Here is a 26,269-nt window from a genome sequence, read left to right as displayed (position 1 = left end):
GAAATCACTACTTTTTATCAGGAAAGCCCACACAACCTGGCTGTCCGCCTCTCCCGACTTCCTGATCCGCCCTGCCTCCCCATATCCACTGCCCTGCCTCTAACACAAATGTTTTCTCCTGTAGTCCCCCCAACGACTCACCCGTACACTCCCCCATCTGCCCTTCTGTCAGCTAACAGTCTCTTCTTTCCTTTCAACCGCTCTGCTCTGCCACCCAGCCTTCCTTGAGGGATGCCAAGCACCCATGGTGGACTCATGTAGTCACTCCAGCAACTTGCACCGGGAATGAATCCTGACAGTGCGCCAGGAATTGCACTCATGGGATTGGAGGGTGGGCAATACATCACACTTAAAATGCACCTCGGGAAAATCACACTCAACACCCCAAAGGAGGACAATCAGGCACCTTGGACCCCTCGCTCGCGATTGGCACTGTATGTAACTCTACAGCACAGAAAGGTGGGCCGTGCCGCCGCATGTAAACATGAAATGGGGACCTTGTTTTTGTATTAGAAGGAAATAGGGATGGCAATCTCTCACCCTGAGAACCTCTCAAAGGGTGAGTATTATGCATCTATCTAGCACTTTGATCACCTGTGAAACGTGGCATTGCTCCTTGTATATAGATGGAACCCAGGAAGCAGACAGACGTTGTTTGTACAGCTAACCCAATTTTCCTCTCACACACTGCACCTTCGCAACTTAGTGGAAGGAACGGGCTCACTCCACACACCCTGCACTCACATCTAACACAAACACTTCCCACATAACTATCTCCATAAACCTATCCCCTTTTAGTCCACAGCATACATCTGCTGCGCCCATTCACACTCCATTTAGACATGGCTAATTAGCAGGGCTTGACCACCCTTGCATAACTTTAATGGGTGAAATGCAGACACGCATATAAGCACCTCCCAAATGCTTCCACATTTTTGGACTACGGTCCCTCCAAGGGCATTCATCCAAAAGCACGCTGGGACCATAATTATCGTGAAAGGCGCTAGAACAAATGACAAAATGAGTGAATGAATGAATGAAGTCATAGTCATTCACACATTTTCCTAGGATACACATGTAAGTTGACCCCTGTCCCCTACATTCCGACATGATCGGCCTCATCAGGGGTTGGGTGGAGCAGAAACAAAAATGTGGAGGTAACGCTATTACTGCTGCATTACCACTCCATCCAATCCCGAGTTTTGGTGGAATGTTGGAGATTTACCTCCAGCTAAAAGCTAAATATCCAGCTGGAGGTAAATCTCCAGCTTTCTGCCCATTTTCAGTGCAATTACTGGCGGCGGTAATAGCGGTGAAAAACCCCATAGAGTCCTATGGACTCTTAAAAAATGTGGAATTACGGCCATACCGCAACTCAGGATCCGGCGCTAATAGCGCCGAACTGCGTTGCGGTAACACAATTTGCGTTGGCGGTTTCGCGGGGGCATTTAGTGCCAGGATACCGCCATGGCCGTGATGAGGCCCGGCGTGCCTTGCTGTTTAGCCTTTTGAGTGGCCCACCACCGGGAGCCCCCAGCAGCAAGGTTAAAAAAAGTTACCTGGGGGTCTCTGTAATTAGGGCGCCCTGGGAATAAGTTTTAATGCAGATCTTACTCCCACACCCACAATTTAGGATATATATGGAAACCAACGGTTCAAAATAAGCGTATTTTTCCTTTCGACTTTCGAAGGGATGCAGCTTCGTAAAGATTATTCTTTTTTTAGAATTTGTTTTCTTGAATGCAGAAGAATATTGAGCAGAAGCCGCGTGCTGGCTTGGCTGAATAGGGTTTTTACTTTGAGATGCTTTTTTTGACGTTCCATTACTTACTGACCCTTACATTAGCACCTCACTGGATGACCGAAAATGTCCAATTAAGAATGGTCCTCCAGCAATACATCCATTTCAAACTCGCTCTTGTGTCAGAAGCAGGTCGCAGCTACAATATGTGCACATAACAAGCAGGCCTCAACCGTGACAGGCGCAGAGCAGCCAAGTTGGGGGCCCTGCGCCTCTTCTTGTGAATGGACCGCGCAAAGAAGCTCATCCTCGCCTCATGACAGCGGCCCTTTGCCCGAACTCTGGCTTGCAATGTTCTGGCGGGCAAGCAGAGGGGAGCTGTCTAGTCACCATCTCCTACAGAACACAAAGTAAGCATTCATGTCAACCTGCCCAATTGCATTTGGGAGATGCCAATCCAGTCCTATTTTTAAATTTGCGTTCTGGGACCTGTAGTCCTGGATTTCCCCATTAGAAACCCAGGACTCCAAGTCCCAGAATACAAAGTTAAAAATAGGACTGGACAAGAGTCTGTTGGCATGTATGATTCATATATGTGGTTGGCCTGTCCTCCACCCTTGTAACACGTTAGCACCATGCTCAGGAACGCCCTGCACTCCTCCATAATGAGGAATGTGAGCGCTCGCCTCGCTTCTTCGCCTGCTACAATCCACTCTGCTGAGAGCTGTAACACGCCCCTCCGCCGGCAGGTTGCCTGAGCGCCGATTAACACTGCAGCGTCGGCTCGATAAATCATTAAACCTAAATGACATGAAACCCTGCGAGACGCAGCCATGTTTATGATCATGTTTAACTGCTTATAAAACACCTCGTAGCATCACGAGGGCCACACGCTGTCTGGCTGCAGAGCTGTAAAGAGCATTCTACTACTAAGGCAATAACCAGGTCTTAAATCAGCAAAAGAAAGTAAGGCAAAAAAAAGCCCACGTTCAACATCATGGAGGGCAGGGAAAGACACCGTTATTTGCTGAAAGTAAATCCGCTACTTGTTTAATTTCTTTCCAAGCGGGCGATTTTCGGAAATGTCTCCTCAATGAGCTTATGTGATGGAACATAATGACTAAGTCTTGTGATTAATAAGGGGAAAGCCAGCAGGGAAGACATCTTATCGGTAACAGTTTCCTGAACTGAACAGGACTGGCCACTGGAGATGATAAATGGATGGTCCCGGCACTTGGACATCATAGGAAGGTGGGCCGCACCATTCTCTTCTGGCAGGGTCGGACTGAGAGAAAAAAAAGGAACCGCTGGCCCGCAAAAATGGTGGCATAGATTTGCAAATCACAATTCTTACATTTTCAAGAATACTGTTCAAGTTGTAAGGGGGGATGGATATTGGGGACAATGGGTGGCAAATTGTGCCTTTTGAAGAACATGGGACCAGTAGCATTGATCAAAACAACCAGTTGCACAGTGCACAAAGTCATCAACGTGGCCCACATTGGCCCACAAAATCATCTCGCAATGGCCTGAATGGCCAGATCTAGCCACTGCATCAGTTGCAGTAAAAAATAAAAGGCATGCCAAGATAGCACATGTTGTTAAAATGCAGGACTGAAAAGAGAATTGTGCTAACTGCAGCAATCTTGTGGGCAAATATCATGAATGGAAGTAGAGTGAGTGAGTGTGAAAATGTATAAAGGGTGTGCAGCGCATTTACGCCTCCAATGGGACTGGTTACAGAGGTGGCACCCCCTGAAGTAGGATCAGGACAAGTTTATTCAATTGTGGGGGCAAAGGCATTGAAGTGTCTTCAGTCCCGAGTTGAACATATAAAGCCTGGAGCCACCTCTGTCACACTGCCTGCTGACCCGAGAGAATGCAGCTAAAGATGAAGATTCACTTTCTTGACTACAGAGGTAGGGCTTGGGCCCTAAAGGCACCCATCTATTAGGCACACGTTTTTAAAGTGGATTCTGTCAATACTCAGAAGCTATCTATGTTTGTATCTAGGTATGGAATGTATAAAGCGCAAACCTGGTTTAGACGAAACAGAGCACTGTACATAGGGCCCGGCTGAGCGGGATCCGGGATCTGAGCCCGGCTGAGGGGGATCTGGGGTGAACCGTAAGCCACCTGAGAAAGAACATCCTAGGATGCATACATCATTTACGAAGATTGTGTTGAGAGGATCTGAGCCCGGCTGACGGGGATACGAGGGGAACAGTGAATCGCCTAAGAAAATGAGTACTTATGAAAATCTGAAAGAGGAAAATAACTTACCATTTTTTTGTTGCATCAACCTTTTTTTTTCAAAATTATGTCTTTCAACATAATGTAATTCGAATTAATCACTATAAACCGTGTTCCGCCTTATCCCATGCTGGAAACGTGGGGAAGGGAGGCCAATGGCCTGAACATCCTGACATATAATTTTGTGAACACTTCTTTCTTTTTCGTAACATTGTTTCCCACACTCTTTGTATTTAGAGTTAAGGATTGGCAATATGTTTATTAGTATAGGCCCTTTTCTTTTGACAAAACACCACTAGGACTGCGTTATTACTATTTGATGGTCGTAGCTTGCTCCCATCTCTAGATTTAGGATTAGAAAGGCATTTTCACAAACCCTTTTTAAGTTCAATAAAAACCCTTGAACTGTGTTCACCATGTGTCTGTCTTACTATTGATACCATGCCTTCCTTACAGTGGGGTGTCCAGATGTCATGTAGCCAGTGATGTCCAGAGGGCCTTAACAGGTGAATGTGCAAAATCTGGTGCAGATTGGGGAAACAGTGTGGAATTGTGTAGGGAACATAAAGTCTTGACAGAGAGATTCATGAATGTCTTGTCAGTTGGCCTAGCAAGGCCTGAGGATTCAAGTGGAAAACAATTAATTGAGCATGCCGAGAACTTGATGGTCTACAGTGGAGACTAAAATCTGTGACGGCCTATGTAAAGATCTTGATGAGTAAGACAAAAATGAAATCTGCTTGCTGCAGCACTTCCCACTGCTTGACCCTAGGGAGTAGATGGGGGGCAGAGGGGTTTATAACAAGGCCTGAATCTGTTGTGGTGTGACTTGTGCAGTATACATTCTATTTTGATGGAAAACAGTTTTTTGGATGAAACCTTAGAGCCACAGATCTGGCAAACTGAAAGATACGATTGGACTGGATAAAACAAAAATGAAAATACACCAGATGCAGCCCAAAGGTGTGAGTCAGAGCCTGGGTGCTGTGAGGAATCTGAGGGCATGCTCACTTCGTTCCCCAATATATCCTCCTTAGGTGGTCAGGGAAAGGCTGTCGCTATCGGATCCTGACCCTGGGGGTGGATATGTGAGGGAGGAGCTTTTGGGTGGAGGAGACTTGGGGAGTGGGATGAGGCATCCTTAGATGAGACATGGTATCCTCCATTTAACTTTCACCATGTGTCCAATGTGCCCCAAGCCTTTTTAGGCTGTTTTCAATCCCTTCCCTTCTTTTCCTTGAAATCATTCCCTAAAACACAGCAGTTATATACTGGGACGAGGAAGAGACCATCTTGAGATACATAGCCTTTCTATATTGATACACACACATAGAAACACTAGTTAGGCACTGGGACCAGGAGGAGACAACCGAGAGTAATACAGAACTCCCAAACCAGCAACAATGTGCCTAGTCTTTTTTTTTTAACCAATCAGCCTAGCAGGAGGTTTAAAAGAAGGAAGATTGAAAAACACTGAGGCAGCAGTTCTCGTGACTGCATTGCGAGAGCAGACCTTTCCAGGAAGACAGCATGTTAGACAGAGTGCTCGAGGGACCAGAGAAGATACAGAGAGTTTGCAGCGGGAAGCGCGGCTAAAGGAAGCTGGAGGCCAGTGTCGAGTATGCAAGAGGAACCAGCGTGAGCAGTGCAAGCTGACGAGTGAGGCCCGAGCTGCGTGAGACGCATCGTTGTTGGAGTGAAGCCACAGAGAGCCACTGTGGAGATGAAGCGAGGAGCTGTATGAGAGAGATAGAGTTTGTGACAGCCAGAAGTCTCGCAGGAATGCCGTAAGCACCGACCGGTGAGTCAGCCTAGAGAAGGGGATACCGGGATGACAGGAGAGCATGTACGACTTATAAGAGAGTTAATGAATACCAATTTAAATGAATGCCAGCACTTTGAGGAAAACACGTATCTTGAATACCAATTTAAATGAAAGCAAGCATTTTGATGAAAACAAGTATATTGAATACTAATTTAAATGAAAGCAAGTACTTTGAACTTTGAATACTGATTTGAATGAAAGCAAGCACAATTGACTATCATAATGAAAGAAAGTTGTTTTGTGGAATCACACGAGTTAAAGGAATTGTGCAAACATCGGCAACAGCCACAAGGATATAATCTCGAAATGTGCAGATTAAGAGTACAAGCATTGGCAAGAGCCATGAGAGAATATGAAAGTGCAACAAGCGAATAGTGGAAAAACAAGTAATGATAAAGCATGATAAGGGTGTGGAATAAGAATAAGTCAAAACCCCACTGTAGTAATGAGACAGTGGCAATGTGCCTACAAAGAAGGAGCAAGTAAGGTGTGTTGGTTGCGTGACCTGTAATGGGTGGACCGTGTCATCCAACATCTGCGCCTAGACCGAGTACACCCTGTTGTGGAAAAGCCACTTAAAACACCACAAAGAAGCTTGTGAATGATTCTAAAAGGAAACTTTGTGTGATTTGAAAGTAAGGAGTTGAACTCTATGAAATTGGTGAAAGATAAAGACAGAAGAGCTTGGAAGGATCCCAAGGAATTGTGTTGTGTTGAAACTGTTGGAAGACTTGAAAGCTTGGGGAAGGGAACACTTTTGTACTGTGAAATATTTGAACGTTGGGCAAGGGAAACCTTTTGACAAAGTGCTGGACAAAGCTCAGAACTTTTATTTGAACACTTATTTTGAGTCTGTCATCCCTACACTTTGTATACAAATATATTTGAGGGCAAGTATAGGTTTTGAACACAGACAGACATTTGCTCTGGACTTCCTGACACAGACTATCCTTTGTTTTATTTGGGTAGGGAACTTCCACCTTAGCTTAGGGCAAGATGGTCCTTTTCCCAACCTTCTTTATTTTAAACAAATGTTTGCAGCCCAAACGTTAAGTTCATTGTCTGGCTCATTCACAATGCCTTCAGAGTGCACCTGAGGGATTAAAGCATGGCCTGTAAGTGCCTTTCTGCACAGGTTCCAGTAGAGTTTCAGCCATTTTTGAGTAAAAAAGCTTTGACTCAAAGGATCTGGCCCTAATGAAACTATTTAACCCAGATCCTTAGATCTGTTCCATGTGGGATTGCCCCTATGTATTGGCACATTCTTGGATCAGGAGGGTAATAAAAAGAGAAAATACCTGATTCAGGAAAAATGACTGAGTGCATTTGAGCAAGTGGGTAGGGAGGCCACGTGGTTTTAAAATGTGCAAAATATATTATAGAGGAGCCTGCAGCAGGCTGGATGATTCCCAAATCATTGGGGTATGTTGGAGAAAGGAAAGAAATGTGTTCAACAGCAGAAACCATTTTCTAAATTATTTGATTATATTTAAAACAATTAATAATCTAATATGTAAAAACGACATCTATACAACCCAATGTATTTAACAGGACAATACCATACATATATATCATAAACACCACATTATCAATAATTCAAAACAACTATTCTTATTAGACACCATACACTACTAACTAGTTAAAACCTCACCCACAAAAATGTATTAATGATAATAGGTTGACTAATGTTGACAAAAAAACCATCACTTGATGGTCGCTTCATCATCAGGACAAATAATCAAAAACAGAAAACGAATTACACCCTATGAATAAGGAATTGCTCATGCTTAATGTAATTAGAAAACACAGAACCATTTACGTATTGCTTTTTTACTGTGCATGGCTAAACCTTAAAACATCACATTGCCTGTACAGAAAATACATAATTACGTGGTTGAATGCATCGATTTGTTAAACGGTATACCATACAAGTCTTACACAAAATACAAAACGAACTATAGCAAAGAAGGGATAAAAACGCACACTTTTCCAAGAGGCAACAATGTGAGAAGATTCTTTGCATAAAGGGTGGTTTTCTTTCCAACGGCCGTTAATTGAGTTCAGTGGGCCTTATTATGAGTCCGGCGGTAGCCGTGCCGGAAGAAAACGGCACGGCTGCTGCCGGAGTAATTTTTTTCCGGCGCCCGGCAATGGGGACTTACCAGGGCATTACGGCACCGACTGTCCCTGTGCCCATTGCCGGGCGCCGAAAAATATTTCTCCCCATTCGAGTCCCATTGGGCAGGACAGATGCACCGGCCCCATTCATCAGTCAAGATCTGTGAGCGGGTGCCGTTTCGCCCGTAAGGTCAGACCTGGCGGGCAGAAAGGCACCCACTTGCAGACCTCGTAGTTTGCCACCGCGCCGTTGTTACCAGACTGGCTAACTTGTAATGAGGCCCAGTAATTCATCCCTAAATCCCTCATTATGAAGAAAAGCTTACCATTCACAATTAATGATTTCACTTGACTTGACGAAGATCTTTAATATATAATATCAAACATGCTCTTGTAAAGAAAGAAATATATACAATACATTATTTTAAAACATCTTCTCCTGCTTCAAAGCAAATCGAAAACTGTATGGAAAGTCTAACACAATAACCTGTCTGCTTTCCAATTGTGTCAGCCCAACAATGCCCTAAATAAAAGTAGTGTGACTGACCACTTGCCACGCCATTAATGAAGCCCCATATTTGGCTTCATGTTTTTTTTAACATGATTAATGGGACTGATCATGTGCTGTAAAATAGAATGCAAACCATTGCATTTATCCTCCATACTCAAGGTGCCCACTTTGTTTTTACATATTTATGCAGATATTTTTAGAAACATTTCGATCTTAAAGAAAACTTATATGTAGTTGAGAATTGGCCATAAGGATTACAATTACACGTTTTGATGAAATTATGCACAGATTAAAGCTGTCCATTCAACCCGCTCCTTCAGCCCCCTACTCCAAAGAACCAACATTATAAATCCAGTACTGCTCATGTTGCATACACTTCAATCTCCTGTATCCTTCTCTTATTTTAACCTGCTCAAGAATAGTGGCTCTCTTGGGCTTGACATTTTGTATAGTAGTGCAGTACTGTTGGTGGAGGGAGGCTGTATATTTATTCGCCCAGCAGCTATTGTTGAAAGAAATACATTTCTAGTGTTTTGCAGAACTGAAGGATTGTGGGTGCATTTTGAGCCTCTACCGAACCTGAGTTCCTGGTAGTCTGGGTAAGGCAGGTACTGCTTTCAAATCTTCTCTTTATTAGCTAACTTAAGACTCCAACCTTTTAATGTTTGTTGCTATCTGAAGCAGGAAAGAGGACCCAGAGGTGTGGGGTTTAGCTGCCAAATATATTGGTGTTCCATTCAAGACTGCTTTGAAGTAATTCCTGCATCATCAGAAGACAGCTTTTCGAATACCCACAATTTCATATCATCAGCAGAGTAGGCGTTTGCCACATAATGCTCCAGTAGTGGTGCTAAAACAGTCATATTGCAAATCTTGGAGCCATGTGCATTAATGCTCAAATTAACTTGTCACATTGCTTTCCCCACATAAATCTATTTGCAGGGACATTCAATCACATACATTTGCATGGGGCGTATCCAATTTGCATGTGTATACAATGTCCACATCTTTCCCTTGGATTCGAAGTCAGTCATTTAGTAGTGATTTAGTAAAACATATAATTTGAATCGGGCTAATGCTCAACTACTGGTATCATGTTAAAGAATGAAAGGGAACGCAATTTGGGTTTGGTATTGTTCCTAAAGCTCGTAAAAGAAAGTGTTTAACACTTTTACCCCTATGAAATGCAAATAAAGGTCTAGACGAAGATCAAATTCAGCTGTGTGTACAATGTGCAATTTTTAAATTTTGACTTTCTCGCTTTCTCAATTTATCACTATATTTGCAGAATGTTGTCACAAAAACCATATGGCCATTGCTCGAATTTGGATTGCTAAACTCTAATCATGCATCACAGTTCATGTATCTGGCTTGCACATATTTATTTTGTGATGAGATTTGGTAGCCATGTTGTCAAAGTCTCTCTTTGATTATGTTGGCTTGCACTTTATAATCCCTAATCAGTGTACACTTACACCTAACCGCAATCCACAAAAACTGTCTGCAAGGTATATTTTGATGCAACATTTATGGGTATTGACTTTGAAAATATTATATTAGTGTTCGTTTCAGTGGGATTTGCATACAAAGAAACAATTAATGTATCCTCATCTAAATTTATCAAAAGGTCACTTCAAGAATACGACTTTTGAATGTAAAACACAAATTAATATCCGAATGATTAAGCCAAGTTATAAAATGCCTCAAATCTTCTGCTAGCCAAACAACTAATATTGGTTCTACATGGCTTCATGGAAAAATAATACTATGTGGCAAGTTACTTTGGAATAGGTTACTTGTGACCATTTTTTTCTTCAATTGGATGCCTTCCCATATACCCCACCTCCAATCTGCCCATCTTCACCACTACACTTTTACTCTATTCTGTCTCCCTACACTTCCAGATATACCTATTTTACACCCATGAAGTAACTTAGCCTGAAGTAGCGTACCACGCAGTCAGTATCTCCGAGATACCATGCATAATGATCAGTGTTAGAAAAGCTGATGACATTTTGAATAATCTTTTGAAGTCCACAAAAGAGTCTGAAATCACGCCATTGTTCTTTCTTTAGCCGCTGATGAATGTCCAGTGTATTTAATTTGGGTATAGGGACAGAAACATGTAGGGCCAGTTAATACACAAATGACCAATTGTGTTGTTGTATTAGTTGATTTATAAGTTAGAGGGAACACTAATGTTTACTGTTTGTCATGTGATCTTTTGACTTATTGTTGTGTATTAGTTCACTTTGATGTCTATTCATAAGGCTTTTAATATGTTTCTTGCCACGAGCAAGTGAATATTGAGTACAATTAAAATTGTGTACGTCACATGCTACATTGTCTATTTTTTTCAGGACTTAGCGTGTTTCCAGCTGTAGGAGGAAAAAGTCATAGATATTTAGTTTTTCAAACATATCTAATTTCTCTTCTTTATATACACCGATATATCATCTATACAGTATTTATAGAATGATATACAATGGAGCCAAGCATTGGAGGTGATTTCAAAAATACATCTGTCTTCAAAACACAAAGCGATTGTGATGCTAACAGGGGTAAGGCTGAAGTGTACACCGGGGTCTGTGTACGTAATACAGAGGTGATACTATATGTAAAGGAGAGTAGGTTAGTTTAGCGGCAATAGGAGTAGTTATGGAGGCTCTTGATACGTTTTTTTCATTAATGTTTGTAGGTTGGCCTGACCCAGTATGGTTCCAGTCTATTGTGGAAATTGAGAGGTCCAGAACTGGTACTATTCGTTGGGCAGGTGGGGTTCTTGCTGTTCTCTGTCACATGCCTATGATGATTGTTGGATGATGGTAGTTTGGGCAGGTTTTGATGAATCTGTTCTCTGTGACTGACATATTACACCATCCTGGTAAGGTTTGGGTTAGTGGGTATGTACAAAGGTAACATGTGATGGAAGCGATTACTTCAACTCCTATGTCATGGTGCAGGGTGCATGTGCTGGTGACCAAGTAAGTTGCAGCACTATGTATGTATGGTCCTTCTGGTCCTGATCATGTTGTGAGGAGTTGGAGAGACTTAAGAGTCTGAGATGACTGAGTTTGGTCTTGAACACGCTCTTGCTTTAAAAGTTATGTAGAGGAGTCTTTGCACTTGATGGAGTATTGCATAAGGTGCATTCTTGTTTGTAACATTAGTGATCTGGTGGGTGATTGAGTGCAAGTCCGTGGTGCCTAGCATATTCTAATGGCACGATTAGTTGAGTCGTTGGTTTATGCTTACCCCTGCTAATTAGTCTGTGGTTGTCTCATGAACATCCATGTTTTGAGAGATTTTCCGATGGCCAAGTAGTGTTCGCTGTGTCGAGTTTCCAGGGTATAGTGCTCCAGAGATTAGCTGCCAGGAAAAAAGTGCAACCCTCCATACCTTTTTCGGTTTAACCGTGTTAGTGCTAATATGGCTGTGTTGCTGGATCAGACAACCTCTGATAGGCATGTAGTGGATTCATTTCTTATTGGTGATTTTTGGGCCCCTGCCATGGAAGGCACACTGGGTCAGGGTTGGAAATTAGTGGGAGCAGGGAGCTGTTTAGCTCTGGCTCGTAGATCAAGGGAGCCTTTTATCTGACACCAAAAACACCAGGATCTACTTTTGACTCCCCGGCACCCTTGTGTTGTGCCATACAAACCTATCTATGTGATAATACCTCTGTTTGTTTGGGAAGGTTTGTAAAGGAGCATTATGAGATATTTAAAGTATAATGGTCCATATAGAATGCACATAAAGCTATATCGTATATCTCATATATACGTTAGATTTCTGGCATGCAATGCACCTGCTCCTCGCTTCCCAGAGATAGCTCTTGCCTACTGAGTGATACTTCATGCCCAAGAGATGGTCTTAACTTCCGCTTAACACATTTTCATTTGATACCTGTGGGTGAAACTGGGGGTTTTGAACTGACTTATACATCACACAAGGATGGCATCAGTGGATTAATCTCAACAAAAGTACTTCCAACTTAAAAAGTAGAACAGTGCTCCTGCAGCCGGACTTTCCTCAATGCACCGCACACCCATTGAATGTACTCTCCTATGCATCTCATCACCTTGGAAATCAACGTTATCTTCTATTCTTTTGAAGAGCCTCCAGCAGCCATCTGGACATTCCTCAATCGTCCTGACCCCTCTGAAGGTATCCTTTAAAGGAATGAGGTGCACTAAGCTCTTTGATGTACCTCACCCACTTTTGCAACCGGAGCCTACTGCGAGTTGCTCAGCAGTACCTTTGACTACTGTGGTCGGTCACTCTCTGATCCATCTCCTTAGGGGCTTCTGGCCCGTGCTGCCTATGGATTCCAGAACTGGTGTATGCTGCTCGTCACTCAGTGGCCCTCTCTCCTCCAGCAGGTAAGCACCCTTTTGATCTCTATATTCTACATGATGCCTTTGCTGCTACCTTGACTTGGGCGGGGTTGCTTCCTCCATAGCCTCAGTGGGAGTCTAGATTAGCACCTCTTTCTATATCTGCCAGGTCAGGTTCTCGCAGTTCTCCGACGGCTATTGCTTATAAAGGTTTTATCTGGACTGGGTGGCCGCCTCTAGTACTGACAGCCGTTCCGCTACCATTCTGTTTCTCTTTGGGACTGGGGCGCTCTGCTTGGTTTCTCTTTTTATCTGCTTGCAATAGGGCTCATTCTTCACACATTCCTTATACGCTGCGGCATAGATCAGCACAGCTGTGTGCGTGGTTGCTGGCAGGGTAGATCGCCATGCATAGGAGAGTCACGTATCTTGCAAGTTCCTCTGTGCCCATGCTTACAAAGCTCAGTGGAAGGGTTTCTCCAAATATAGGATTTTCAAGCAGTCTCAGTCCAAGCTGGCTGCATGTTTACTGTTTTGTGTTACGTAGTGCCACCAGGAACTGATTTTCTGGTTGCCAACACGGCCGAAAATGGGATTTGAGTGATGGCTAAAGTAAAGGCACCCCCTCCTTATGCAGCTCAATACGGTGGCGACGCCCTTTAAGAAGTGACTGGCGGGGAAGGGGCTACTACTGTAGCGTATAAAACGGCACTCTGCTCCGAAACGGACTTTTACAGCTGTTCTGAGACAGCAGAACAGCAGCTTGTGGGTTTATGAAACGTCAGAACTAATGAAGATGGTCATAAAATCCACATATTAAGATGAAAAGAAAAAATACAATTTAAAACCGGTTTTAAAAGAAATTTCTCCATTAGCCTGCATCTGGTGCCACTTGATAAATGCCCACGCTGAGGAGGAAGACTCGTAAAGTAGAAAATGAAAACGTTATTTCACGGTGTCGTGTATTATTCTGGCTCCAGGCAGGTTCGAGCCCCTAATCAGGGCATGATGGCATGTCTAATAAGGCTCTGTAGAGGACCCCCTTCCGCGCGGCTTGCTTCCCCTAGTCCACCATTTCATGGCGATGGTTTTTACTCCTGGTAAGACTTCTTTCAAGGCAACAGGTCGAAACGGCTAACACCCCCCTGCAATCTTCACGACTGTATCTGCTTTATCTGGATATGCTCCCTCCCTCACCTGGTCACTATCCCATGGTTTCATACTGCCCTCAGTACTGAGGCTTAGCCTGCTTTCAAGCACTGCAAATGTTGTCAATAGAAGCGAATGGAAAGATGTGGACAGGATTGGACAACTTAAACACTAGAAGTGCCCGATTCACAGAGCTTTTTCCTTTGGGATTGCACCATTATAAAATGCTTCTGTGAATCAGGCTAAGCGACGTGCCCAACAAAAATAGGCCATCAGGCGGGTCTTTCTGAGCACGTTGTAATTTGTATAGTTTTTCTTTTCGAACGCGCTTAATACCAATGTGTGGTTTATAATCGCAGGACAGGGATTCGAACCTGTGTTGCGCTGTGTGGTCTTGTTTCCAAAACAAACGCGGTCCTTCCTCCCCTCAATCAAATGGATCGCTAGAGAACAGAAGCCTCACACTTTGTTCGATTATCAAGCTGGTCGAATAACATGTTGCCGTATTTTTTTAATCACAAAAATAATAGATGCTGGGTTGGGGTTAGGAATACAGAAAGGAGTGATGAGGGGGTATGTGAGTGTGGTTTCCAGTAACAAAATGCAGCAATCCAACACACCTCATAGACCCCAGAGATCAGGCTCTTAGAAAGGATTTTTGGCACCACAGGCAGAGGGCTATTTTGGCAACCCTAAGCTTGAAATGCAACCAGATTGGATGTTATTACGGCCAATAGGGCACCACCTATGCCTTTGCTAGTGGTGGCACCCACCCAACCTTTGCCGTATTGCGGATCCAGCACTAGCAAAGTCATCTGATGTGGTTACTGCCGGCAGGGAAAGCTGCTCAGGGGCCTCCAGAATGATGAATGAAAGGAGGGTTCAGCAGGGAGCCTGCGCAGGCTCAGCAATGTGATCCCCAGAGTCAAAGGTGCGTGTGAGCACCGGATATGTGTGCAGCTGGTGCGGTAATCGTGTGATCGCTGCTTCTTAGCGGTAGGTGTGGTGGTTGAGAGATCAAGAGTATGTGTTTGTTCTGGCAGAACTTATCCAGACCGATTGTGGCTGCGTCAGGCCTGAGGAGAACGCCTGGCTGGGGGGGGTGTAACCAGCAGTGTTTAGTTGGAGTGATGGTGAGTATGCGGCAGATGTTGGTATGAGAACAGCTATACCGAATGGTGTCATAGTATCTCTGTGTTCTAGTTGAATGGTGGTGTAAAGAAGAGAGTAAGTGTGGTGATGTGATATGATGGGTTACATGCTCTTTCGAACGTTCCATGCACTCCAAACCATTCCATGTAAATCCCACAATTCTATGGGCTCCAATCTGTTCTATGCGCTCCGGTCCGCTCCACGCACTCCACTCCGCTCCACGCACTCCACTCCGCTCCCCGTATTCCAATCCGTTCCACGCACTTGAATCCGTTCCATGCATTCAAATCTGTTCCATGTACTCAGACCTGTTTTGTGTATTTCTAAGTTGTTTTATGCACTCCATCTGCGTATTTCACCCGTACCATCCACATACTTCCCATACCTTTCACATATTACCCCAGTTCATTCCACATACGTCACCCGTTCCATCCACCTACGTCACCCTTTTAATTCACATACATCACTCGTTCTATCCACATACGTCACCCATTCCATCCACATACTTCAACTGGTCCGTCTGCTCTACGCACTTAACGGCTCTACGTACTCATCTGGTCTATGTACTCATCCGCTCTAGGCACTCATCCGCTCTAGGCACTCATCCGCTCTACATGCTCTACGCACTCATCCGCCCTACGCTCTCGTCTGCTCTATTCACTCGTCCGTTCGAGGCACTCGTCTGCGCTATGCCCTCGCACGCTCTACGCACTCACCTGCTCTACGCACTCACCTGCTCTACGCACTCACCTGCTCTACGCACTCACCTGCTCTATGCACTCACCCGCTCTTATGCACACCCCCGCTCTAACGCATCCCTCTGCTCTTATGGACTCACCCGCTCTACGCACTCCACGTTCTACGCTCTCATCCGCTCTTACGCACACCTCCGCTCTTACGCACACATTCGTTCTGGCGCACTCGTCTGCTCCATACACTTGTCCGCTCTACCCACTAGTCTGTTCTACGCATTCATCCACTCTCCACACTCCTTCGTTCTTACACACTCCTCCGCTCTGGGCATTCTTCTGTTCTGTGCCATCTTCCGCTCTGCGCACTCTTCCGCTCTGTGCACCCATCACGCTCTGCGCACCCGTCACGCTCTGCACGCTCAATCGTTCCGCGCACCCTCCCGCTCTGCGCACCCATCCGCTCCACGCACTCATCTGCTCCCCGCACTCATCCGCTCTATGCACTCTTTCTTTCCACGCACTCATCTGCTATATGCACTCATCTGCTCTACAAAGTTGTTTGTTAATACGCACTTATCCGCTCTATACACTCATCCGCTCTATACACTCGTCCGCTCTATACACTCGTCCGCTCTACACTCAATCGCTCTGCACATTCATCTGCTATATGCTCTCATCCACTCTACACACACGTCCGCTCTACACACTAATCCGCTCAACACTCATCCACTCTGCATATTCATCTGCTCTATGCACTCCTGCATTCTACACACTCCTCCGCACTTAAGCACATATCCTCTCTACACAATCATCCGCTCTACACACTTGTCTGCACTCCACCCCATCCGCTCAACATACTCATCCGTTATATACACTCATCCGATCTACGCTCTCTTCTGCTCAACGCATTCATCCGCTCAGCGCAGTCATCCGTTGCATGCGCTTCATCCATTCTAATGATTTCAACCGCTCCATTCACTTCGTTCATTCATCATGCATTATCGATTCAGGCCATGTCATTTGTCATACGCACTGGATCCGTTCTGTGCTCTCTATCTGTTTTGTGCACTACACCCGTCTCATGTATTTGAATCATCCATTCTGTACTTTCCATTTATGCCATGTATTCATACAGTTGGTGTCTTCTGTCTGTGTACTCATCAGTCTCTTGTATTCATCTTTCCATCCTCTTGTCTTTATTCATTGTGCCCATTTTGTTCATTTTGACCATTGCACTCATTACATCCATTTAATTAATTTAGACCTCATTACTGTTTTCGTACGATTTATTCTTTTTATCTACTTCACTGCTATGGTCTACTTTATTCGTTCTATTCAGTTTGTCCTTTTAGTTTACATTAGCGGTTATTAGTTGTCGATTTCTCGCATGGATCTTGATGTATTGCTATGTGCCTTATTGTTATTCGAAATATAGTAGTTTGTTGGGTTGGTGTCATTGAGATGATGTTATTCAGTTTGGGTTAGTTTGCGTACGGGTTGGTTTTAGGGGAAGAGCCACGTTTTCAGCAGTTTGCGGAAGGACATTAGATCTACAGTTAGGCGAATGAGGGGTGGGAGTGTGTACCACAGCGTGGGGGACAAGGCTGAGAATGATGATCCACCTAACCTGACTGAGTTTGTTTTAGGTATGACTAGGAGTTCGGCTGAGCTTGATCTTAGAGTATGAAGAGGGTGATAGGGTTTTAGCTTGTCTTGAAGATATTGAGGTCCGGTTTTATGCAATGATCGGTGACAAATGCATAAGGTTTTGAAGGTCACTCTTTGGGCCACTGGAAGCCAGTGCAGAGTTTTAAGGGCTGGGGAGATGTGGTCTCTCGGGCCGAGCGCTAGTAGCAGTTTGGCTGCAGCGTTTTGTACTCTTTGAAGTTTATTCAGTTGGTAAGCGTGGACTCCGAGGTAGAGGGGGTTAGCGTACTCCAGTCTTGATATAACAATTGATTGGACCGCAGAGACTCTGTTGGGAAAGGAGAGATATGGAAAGATGTGCCTAAGAGTTTTAAGATGGTAGTGGTAGGACTTTGAGTCGTTGTTGACTTGGCGCGAGAGTGTTAGGTCAGCGTCAAGGGTGCATCCAAGGTTTTTTACTGAGTTAGAGGGAGTCGGTGAGTTTCCCATGGCAGATGGCCAGGGTAGTGGATGTGGAAGAAGTTCGGAGTTGCCACATACCATTATTTCAGTTTTGGAGAGGTTTAACAAGAGGTGGCTTTGGGTCATCCATAGCTCTATGTCGAGGAGGCAGGAGGCGAGGTCAGGTCGGCAGTTGGGTTTTGAGCTGAGAAGTTTTAGAATTAGCTGAGTGTCATCAGCGTAGTTGTAACACAGTATGTTGTGTGAACAAATTATTGGTGGGAGGGTGATCAAGTAGAGATTGAACAGGAGGGCAGATATGCATGCTCCTTGTGGAACTCCCGTGTTGACTGGTCAGGCTTGGGAGGAATAGGTGGAGAGTAGCGTTATTTGGTACCTATCTTTGAGGAATGAAGCTATCCATTTGAGAGCGGTTTCACAAATTCCTAGGGAGTGGAGGCGGTCAAGGAGGATTGAGTGATTGATTGTGTCGAAGGCTGCGGATAGGTCAAGAAGGATTAATGCGGCGCATCCCGCAGAGTCTGCCATGATTTTAAGGTCATCCCAGATTGAGGTTAAGGTGGTTTCAGTTCCGTGTCGGGCTCTGAAACCTGATTGTGCGGGGTCTAGGAGATTGTTGGCTTCGACAAAGGCATTTAGTTGGGAGCAGGCGGTTCGGTCAATGAGTTTGGCAAGGAACCTGGTGTTTGAGATGGGGCGGTAGTTTTTGGGCTCAAGAGGGTCGAGGGAAGGTTTTTTTATTAGACGTGTGACATGAACCGTTTTGAATGCGTCGGGAAAAATACCAGAGGAAAGGGAGTCATTTATGATGGATCTTGCGTGTTCTCCTGCGCAGGTAGAAGCAAACATTTCTTTGAGGGTTGTGGCCGGGCAAGGGTCTAGCGCAGAGCTGGATGGTTTGCGAGCAGAGAGCAGTTTGAGAAATTGGTCGGGTGATATTGGGCTAAAGGAGTCGAACGTTGGTTGCGCAGTGGTCGCAGGCGGTGGGTTGGCCAGTATGGGGGGGAGGGTTGCCTGGGGGCTGTAAGAGAGCCAGTTTGGTGTTTAGCGCATTTGTTCTTTCGAGAGCCGCGGCGTAAAAGTGGAGAGTGAGTGAGTCGCAGAGTGATTGAGAGGGGGTCGAGACGGTGGTAGTGCATGCCGGTTTGGTGAATTCAGTGATGATTTTGTGAAATTCATTGCTGGGGTTTTTGCAGTTTAGGATTCAGGAGTTGTAGTGGGCTTTTTTTGCTTTCCGGATTTCGGCCTTGTACTGATGAAGTTGTCGGGCCAAGGTGGCTCTGCTCTCTTGGGTTTTGTCTTTCTGCCATTTGCGTTCTAGGTATTTATATAGTTGTTTAATGGTCTTCAGATCAGTTCTGAACCATCTAGGGAACAGGCCACGGCGGGGTGATGGTTTGCAAGAGGGTGTGAGCTGCATTAGTGAGGTGTTGAGCCACGAGTCAAAGGCGTCGGGGGTTAGTTGTTTATTGAGTTGGCAGGTAGGTGGAGGAGACTGGAGGAGTGCGTCGGCTAGGTCAGGAATGACTATTAGTTTTTTTCCAGCAATTGTAACTAGGCTGTAGATATTAGGCCATTTCGAAGTGTAGCTACACTTTAGGATATGCTGTTAGGCCGCCTATTTAGTTGCAACTACGGTTCAACCAGGGCACAATTCAATTTCGATTTTACACAGAGAGGATATTAGGAACACTTCTAGATTCAACTTTACACGGAGAGGATACTAGGCAAAATTCTAAATTTGCACTTCTAACTTCTAATTTTGCACAGAGAGGATATTAGGCACAATTCCAAGTTCACCAGCGCACGCTATTAGGCACACTTCTAAATTAAACTATGCACAGAGACGTTATTAGGGAGTACTAGTCAGTTGACTAGGGTATGCAATTAGGTACGCTTCTATATTAAACTTTGCACAGAGAGGATATTAGGGACACTTTGTCAGTTCAATTAGGGTGCGCTATTAGGCACACTTCTAACTTCAACTTTGTACAGAGAGGCTATTAGGCATACTTCTAAATTCCGGTTTGCACAAAGGGGATATTTAGTTGCACTTTTAGATTTAACCAGGGCACGCTATTAGGCACACTTCTAAGTTCAACTTTACACAGAGAGGAAATTAGACACAGTTCTAAATGCAACCAGGGCACGCTATTAGGCACACTTCTAAATTCAACTTTACACAGGGAGGAAATTAGGCATACTTCTAAATTCAACTTTGCACAGAGGGGATATTTAGGCACACTTCTAAATTCAAGTCCTGCACAGAGAGGCTATTAGGCACACTTCTAATTTCAACTTTGCACAGAGGGGATATTTAGGCGCTCTTCTAAATTCAAGTCTTTCACAGAGAGGTATTAGGCACACTTCTAATTTCAACTTTGCAGAGAGGGGATATTTAGGCTCACTTCTAGATTCAAGTCTTGTATAGAGAGGCTATTAGGCACACTTCTAAATTCAACCAGGGCACGTAATTAGGCACACTTCTAAATTCAACTTTACACAGAGAGGAAACTAGACACAGTTCTAAATTCAACCAGGGCACGCTATTAGGCACACTTCTAAATTCAACTTTACACCGGGAGGAAATTAACCACAGTTCTAAATGCAACCAGGGCACGCTATTAGGCACACTTCTAAATTCAACTTTGCACAGAGGGGATATTTAGGCTCACTTCTAGATTCAAGTCTTGTACAGAGAGGCTATTAGGCACACTTCTAAATTCAACTTTACACAGGGAGGAAATTAGAAACAGTTCTAAATGCAACCAGGGCACGCTATTAGGCACACTTCTAAATTCAACTTTGCACAGAGAGGAAATTAGGCATACTTCTAAATTCAACTTTACACAGAGGGGATATTTAGTCGCACTTTTAGATTCAACCAGGGCACGCTATTAGGCACACTTCTAAATTCAGCTTTACACAAAGAGGAAATTAGGCATACTTTTAAATTCAACTTTGCACAGAGGGGATATTTCGGCGGACTTCTAAATTCCAGTCTTGCACAGAGAGGCTATTGGGGACAATTCTAAATCCGCCAGGGCATGTTATTGGGCACACCTCTATAAGCAATTAAACTACAGATGGAAGAGATTACAAGGGTTTAGCTTTCAGCGGATGAGTGGTAGGGTAGTATGGCGTGAAATAGTTGCTTCAGTCTCTGCCCTTGCCACACTTCCTTATTGTTGGCTTCTTGCTCCTCCTGCGTTTATAACACGCCTGTACACAAGTATCTCCACTGAAATTCATGACATGCAAGTTTCAAGAAAACCTGACATGATCAGCGCGTCAACAAGCCCAGCTCCAGACATAAGAACACCCAAGTGGCCAGAAGAAGAGTTCCAAGAGGAGATCAGTTCAAGGTCAGACATCTTACCTGGAAAGCGATTTGCAAAGCCCCGTGGAGGATGCACATTCGACGCCCCATGAACAGGAAAAAGGGCACAACCAGCTCAAAGGCATGGCTTGTTAAAACCTGCAGCATGTGGGCGAAGGAGGGCATCTGGTGAAGGTAGTAGGAGATGGGGTTGGGTAACATCTGGGTCTGAAAGAGAAATAAGAACGGGTGTTAGGTACGGGGGTGCAAACGGCTCGCTCTTTCTACTGGGGCAGGTTAGTGTGGTGGAAGCATGAGTGGAAGCCAGGCACCTTCTATTATTCAGTTCTATATTATCATTAGATGACGTATGGAAAAGTTAGAAGTGTGGCATTTTGGAATCACATTCTCATCCCACAAAGTGCTGACGAATGCAGCAACAATCAAAGATGCAAACAAAACATATTCTACAGCAATTCAGTTGAAAGTAAAACCTATTCAACACAGACATGCATCTTGATTAAGAGGATCTCGACATGGAAGAAACGTAGGTATTCTAAGTTTGGTATAGTTCCTTCAGTTGAGCTCTCTGCAGAATTACACACCAACATTCTACTCAATGCTGCAAAAGCATTTCCACTGGAAACATAGTCTAACATTAGCCTAATGAAGGAACGGACTGAGATTTGCAAATAAACACTAAAATCCCATTTTGGTTTGCGATCGTTCCTTGATGGTACGTCCACTTGTTGAACTCCTAGCAGCTTTGGAGATGTGTTGGCATACTATCTGCTCCTATATTGAGTGCTTCCTTGACACACTCTTTTTCCTCAACCACATCTGTGGATCAACACTTTGCTTTACCTTCTCCATCAACTTCTGCAACATCGGTGCTGAATTGTAAACATAGGCGTCCACTTTTAATCACCCCCAGATTCCTGTATCTACTTGGGGCTGATTCTAATGCCAACCAGTCCTGGATTTACCACCATATTTGCTGTTCTAGCTCTGCCCCCCAAAGCCACCAAGAAAATCGTGAAAGGCTGTGACGTAAAATAGATCTAGGCTTCCAAAAACAGTGCCTACACAGAGAACACATACAGATATCCGGACAATGAGCAATGGGCAATGACAGGAAACAGAACCCCTCTTACGGTGAGATTCCAGCTCACCAGCTGGATCTCCCAAAGGTCCCTGGGGCATGTTGGTAATAAGGGGAGAGACATGGCCTCCTTGCTTATTTCCTTATCATCGAACCTGAAGACCTGGGTTCCAATCCTGGCTTCGGGCGCGTGACATAACATGCTGTGCACATGGGAAAATCATTTAATCTCAATCTGCCTATATGTAATAAGTAATGCCAATATGTGAAAAGCAACAGCACAAAACCAATGGTGGAACCAGAAATTAAATCCAAAAAATTGAATGAGATTTCTCAACAACTCATATGGGGTGTTTGGGAAAGAAGCAGTAATTGGTTGCTGATGATCCTCTCCATTTTATGACTAGAGTAGTTGCATACTGTAAAGCTAAACACAAATGGTAACAGAGTGCTTTGGAGAGGAAGGAAGATGCACACCAGTTCAACAGTAGGCATCATAGATGATGCACTTGGCAGTTCACATCGACTGGGCCATGCTTGGGGAGTCGGGTCTGCATAGGAGCATGGGGATTGGGTAGCAATTCATGGATCAGCAGTTAAGTGGCGTACGAACCAGTGTGATTTCAGTTCTTTGACGTCTGCACAGTGTGGGGGAGTTTTAGTTGTGGTGCAGTTGGCTCCAAAGCCTGAGAGCATAGAAAACCGCGGCTATCGGTTTTTCCCCCTTGAGCCATTTGGATTTCCAGGAATACCCGTCTGGAGCTTAGGGCAATGCATGGGCAGCCAGAGGTGGCCAGTTTCTCAGCAACAGAGTAGTGCTGCTAGTGTGAACACTCAGTCCTAAGTGAAAAGACCTATTTAAAATGATCTTTTCAGTTAAAGACCGATTTAGAAAGACTACTCCGTGACCGTACGGAGCAGTCTTTCGAAATCCAACTGTCACACCCCTGGTGCATACAAATGTGCGCAGGGGCTGACAGGCAGGTCGGGATCCAGAAGCACAGGATGAGGAAAACAAGTGTGTGGGTGCGTGTGTGTTAGCATGTGTGTTGTATGTATGTATGTTTTTTGTTTTGGGGGGTGGGGGGCTGGGGCTGAGAGATAGGGGTTCGGCGGTGCATGTGTGTTGGTGTGTGTGTTCTGTGCATGGTATGTGTTTTGGTTTGGGGGAGTGGGGCCTGGAGGATGTTGGGAGCGGTGGTCTCAAGATAAAAATACCTTTACAATGATGTTTTTCCTATCAAAAGAAAATTGGTCAATGTAAATCGGTCTTTTTCTCTTGAGACCTTTAAAAAAAAGGTCTTTTCACATAGAACCAAACACTCACGCCTGTTGAGGTTCTCCGGGGGGCTGGGCCCTAATCAGTGGATGCAGTCAGATTTGGAGTGAAGGCAACTGGCGAGCGGGAAGCCGTTCGCCCTTTTTATCTACCAATTGCACGTGATCACCGCCATCCTGGTTAGAAACGTGCTGTGATCATCTGGGTAGCAACACATGACAGCAAAGTGACGTGCTTTAGCCACAACATCCCATGCCAAGGGTAGAAACACAAAATGTTAACACTACCTTTATAACCACAACCAGACTCAGCTCCAGAGTTCATTTGCGCAGCTAGTCCTGGCCACTCGCACTCCTGCGCTAACAAGCACGGCCCTTCGTCTCCCTCTTCTTCTGCCTGTTCCTCTCTGCCACTCTTGCATCGCTTGCTAGTGGTCTCAGCACCTGCTCTATCAGGAAGAACACCTCTTCACCATCATAATCGTACTGGACTAGGGCTACCACTTCATCCTCGTTCCTGCGTTCCCCTCCACCCTCTTTCGACCAGTTGGCGTCTTCCGCGATGAATGCATTGTTGGTGGCTATTACAGCTCGTCTGTTTCTCCATAGCTCAGGCTCGCTGGCCCCGGTAATTGACGCCCAGGAGGTCTTGCAGAAGTTGACATAATGTCCTGCCTTGTGGCATCTACCACACTGCCGACCTACCGCCGGACATGGCCCTACTTGTGGCAACCTCCCTGCACAGAATCTGCACAGTCTCTGGGGTGCCTCATCCTTTCCCTTCCTTGGCGTGGCTCCACTTCCGACCCCTGTCACTAGAGTAGTCTTCTTGCTCTGGGTCCTGATGGCGTGTACCTCCTCTACTTGCAGCCCTTTCATGGTCACCTCAATCTGGGTCGACCGCACCTCGGCAAGCTCTTGCTAGCTCTAGGATTCGCGCCAGAAGAATTCCTTGCTCCTTCAGGATCTGGGTGCACAGCTTGTTTGACCAGCATTTTTGAAATACCTGGCCCTGCAACTCTCCTTCTTCGTCAACAAATGTACACATTGCTGCTAACTGGCACAGCCGGGTGTAGAACCCTTCAATGGACTCAGCAGGTCCATGAGCAGCCTGTTGGAGCTGGAATCATTCGTAGACAACATTGATGATTGGAACGAAGTAGTTGGACAGCGCTCTTTCTGCAGCTCGTTAAGACCCATCACCTTACGGCAGCACTCTGTACGGCTTATGAACCTCACTCCCTGCGTAGAACAGCAGGAGTGGTTTTTTTTGGCATCATCAGATATTTCGGCCACTTCAAAAAAACATATCCAACCTCTCCAGCCAGTGCGTCCAACATGGGCCTAGGGATAGCTGGGTTTGCCTTCATATCGAATTCTGGCACTGGATGACTGTGAAACGACATGCCCACGGGCAGTACTGTACCCCTTGGGCTCGGGCTTGGTGTCAAAGTTAAGAAATCCTGGGGTTGTGAGCCCAGCCCGTTGGGCATCAGCATCTCTGCCATTGTTCGTAAACATGGATCCCAGCTGTATGATGAGCCCCTGCTGCCCCTTGTTCCTGCACAGCCAAAATTCTGCACAGACCCCCCTTTGACCTTGCCGCACGAGCACCCTCCTGAGGGCCGCAGCAGAAGAGGCCTGGGTGTCTCGTCACTGCCTTCCCTTGACAGCAGCAACACGACCCTGTGGTATCCTGGCCGCACGTGCACCCTTCCTGAGGGCTGCAACAGAAGCGGCCAATGTGCTTGGGTGCTGCCTCCAACTGACTGTGTCAGGTGGCACTGTGCTTCTACTAGTCTGCTCCTTCCCCCTTGTGAGAGGGGCTCAGTGCCAACAACAAGCAGATGGGCAGTGGTGCTGGACCCCATTGAAGGTGGCTATCACTTTTCTCAATGTGGTGCTCCAATATTAATGCATATCTCAAGTCATCAATATAAATCCTTTCTTGCATAGCAAATATTTCTACTGACAAAAGCTTGGAAGATATATGGTTAATGGCCTTCATTGCAGACTAGCTTCTAATCCCAGTTTCATCACGTAACTAAAGTGTGTGATCTTGGGTAAATCCTTTAATATCACTGGGCCTCATCAGAGTGAGCCTCCAAAAGTGATTCAGTTTGCAACTTGTGCTATTAAAAAAAGTATAAACTCATAGTTCACTTATGGGTAGAACTGACAACGCCAACAATGATGGCTTGGGGGTGATGAAAACGTATTCATCACACAAAGAAATATTTGTTGATTCAAAATGAGTATGTCAAATTGGGAATCTTGGTTATGTTTGCTGTTCATGATTTTTAAAAGGATTTCAGTAAATATAAAGAGATAAAAACACGCGTGGTGTTTATTGTTGAAGAGACGGTATTTACTCTAGTTACACTATCAAGTGAGGGCAAAATGATAAAATATATGTATTAGAAAGCAGCAGTAGAAACTTGTGCGGATGCATAATCAGGGGGAGTTTGCTTCAGACAATGAACACACACATAATGAAACATGTTTGGCAATATTGTTGCCTATTGTGTCCTCTGCCTACTCTGAAAGTACTTGAACTTCAATACATAAAACCAGCTTTGGTTTATTTATTCATTTGGGGTTGGGTTGCAGTGATGGTGGCGCTTTCATATTCCTGGGTGTAATATTGCCTGTAAAGAGAGTACATTGCGAGTAAGTGTAAGGG

General features: G+C 44.9%; 1 protein-coding gene across 4 annotated transcripts in view; it reads right to left on the bottom strand.

The window, feature by feature from the left end:
* LMF1 (lipase maturation factor 1) overlaps nt 1-26,269 on the bottom strand; it is a 2,253,577-nt gene that overhangs the window by 927,822 nt on the left and 1,299,486 nt on the right. For all 4 annotated transcript variants that reach the window (XM_069647258.1, XM_069647257.1, XM_069647260.1 and 1 more), the window contains one exon: nt 21,267-21,434. In XM_069647258.1, the coding sequence (XP_069503359.1) occupies nt 21,267-21,434 (168 nt within the window). The remainder of the gene's footprint in view (nt 1-21,266; nt 21,435-26,269) is intronic.

Source organism: Ambystoma mexicanum, chromosome 2q (genome assembly GCF_040938575.1).
Source record: "Ambystoma mexicanum isolate Mex_15411 chromosome 2q, UKY_AmexF1_1, whole genome shotgun sequence".
Lineage (NCBI taxonomy): Eukaryota > Metazoa > Chordata > Amphibia > Caudata > Ambystomatidae > Ambystoma > Ambystoma mexicanum.
The sequence above is the reverse complement of the archived record's forward strand: the minus strand, read 5'-3'. Positions and strand labels throughout refer to the sequence as shown.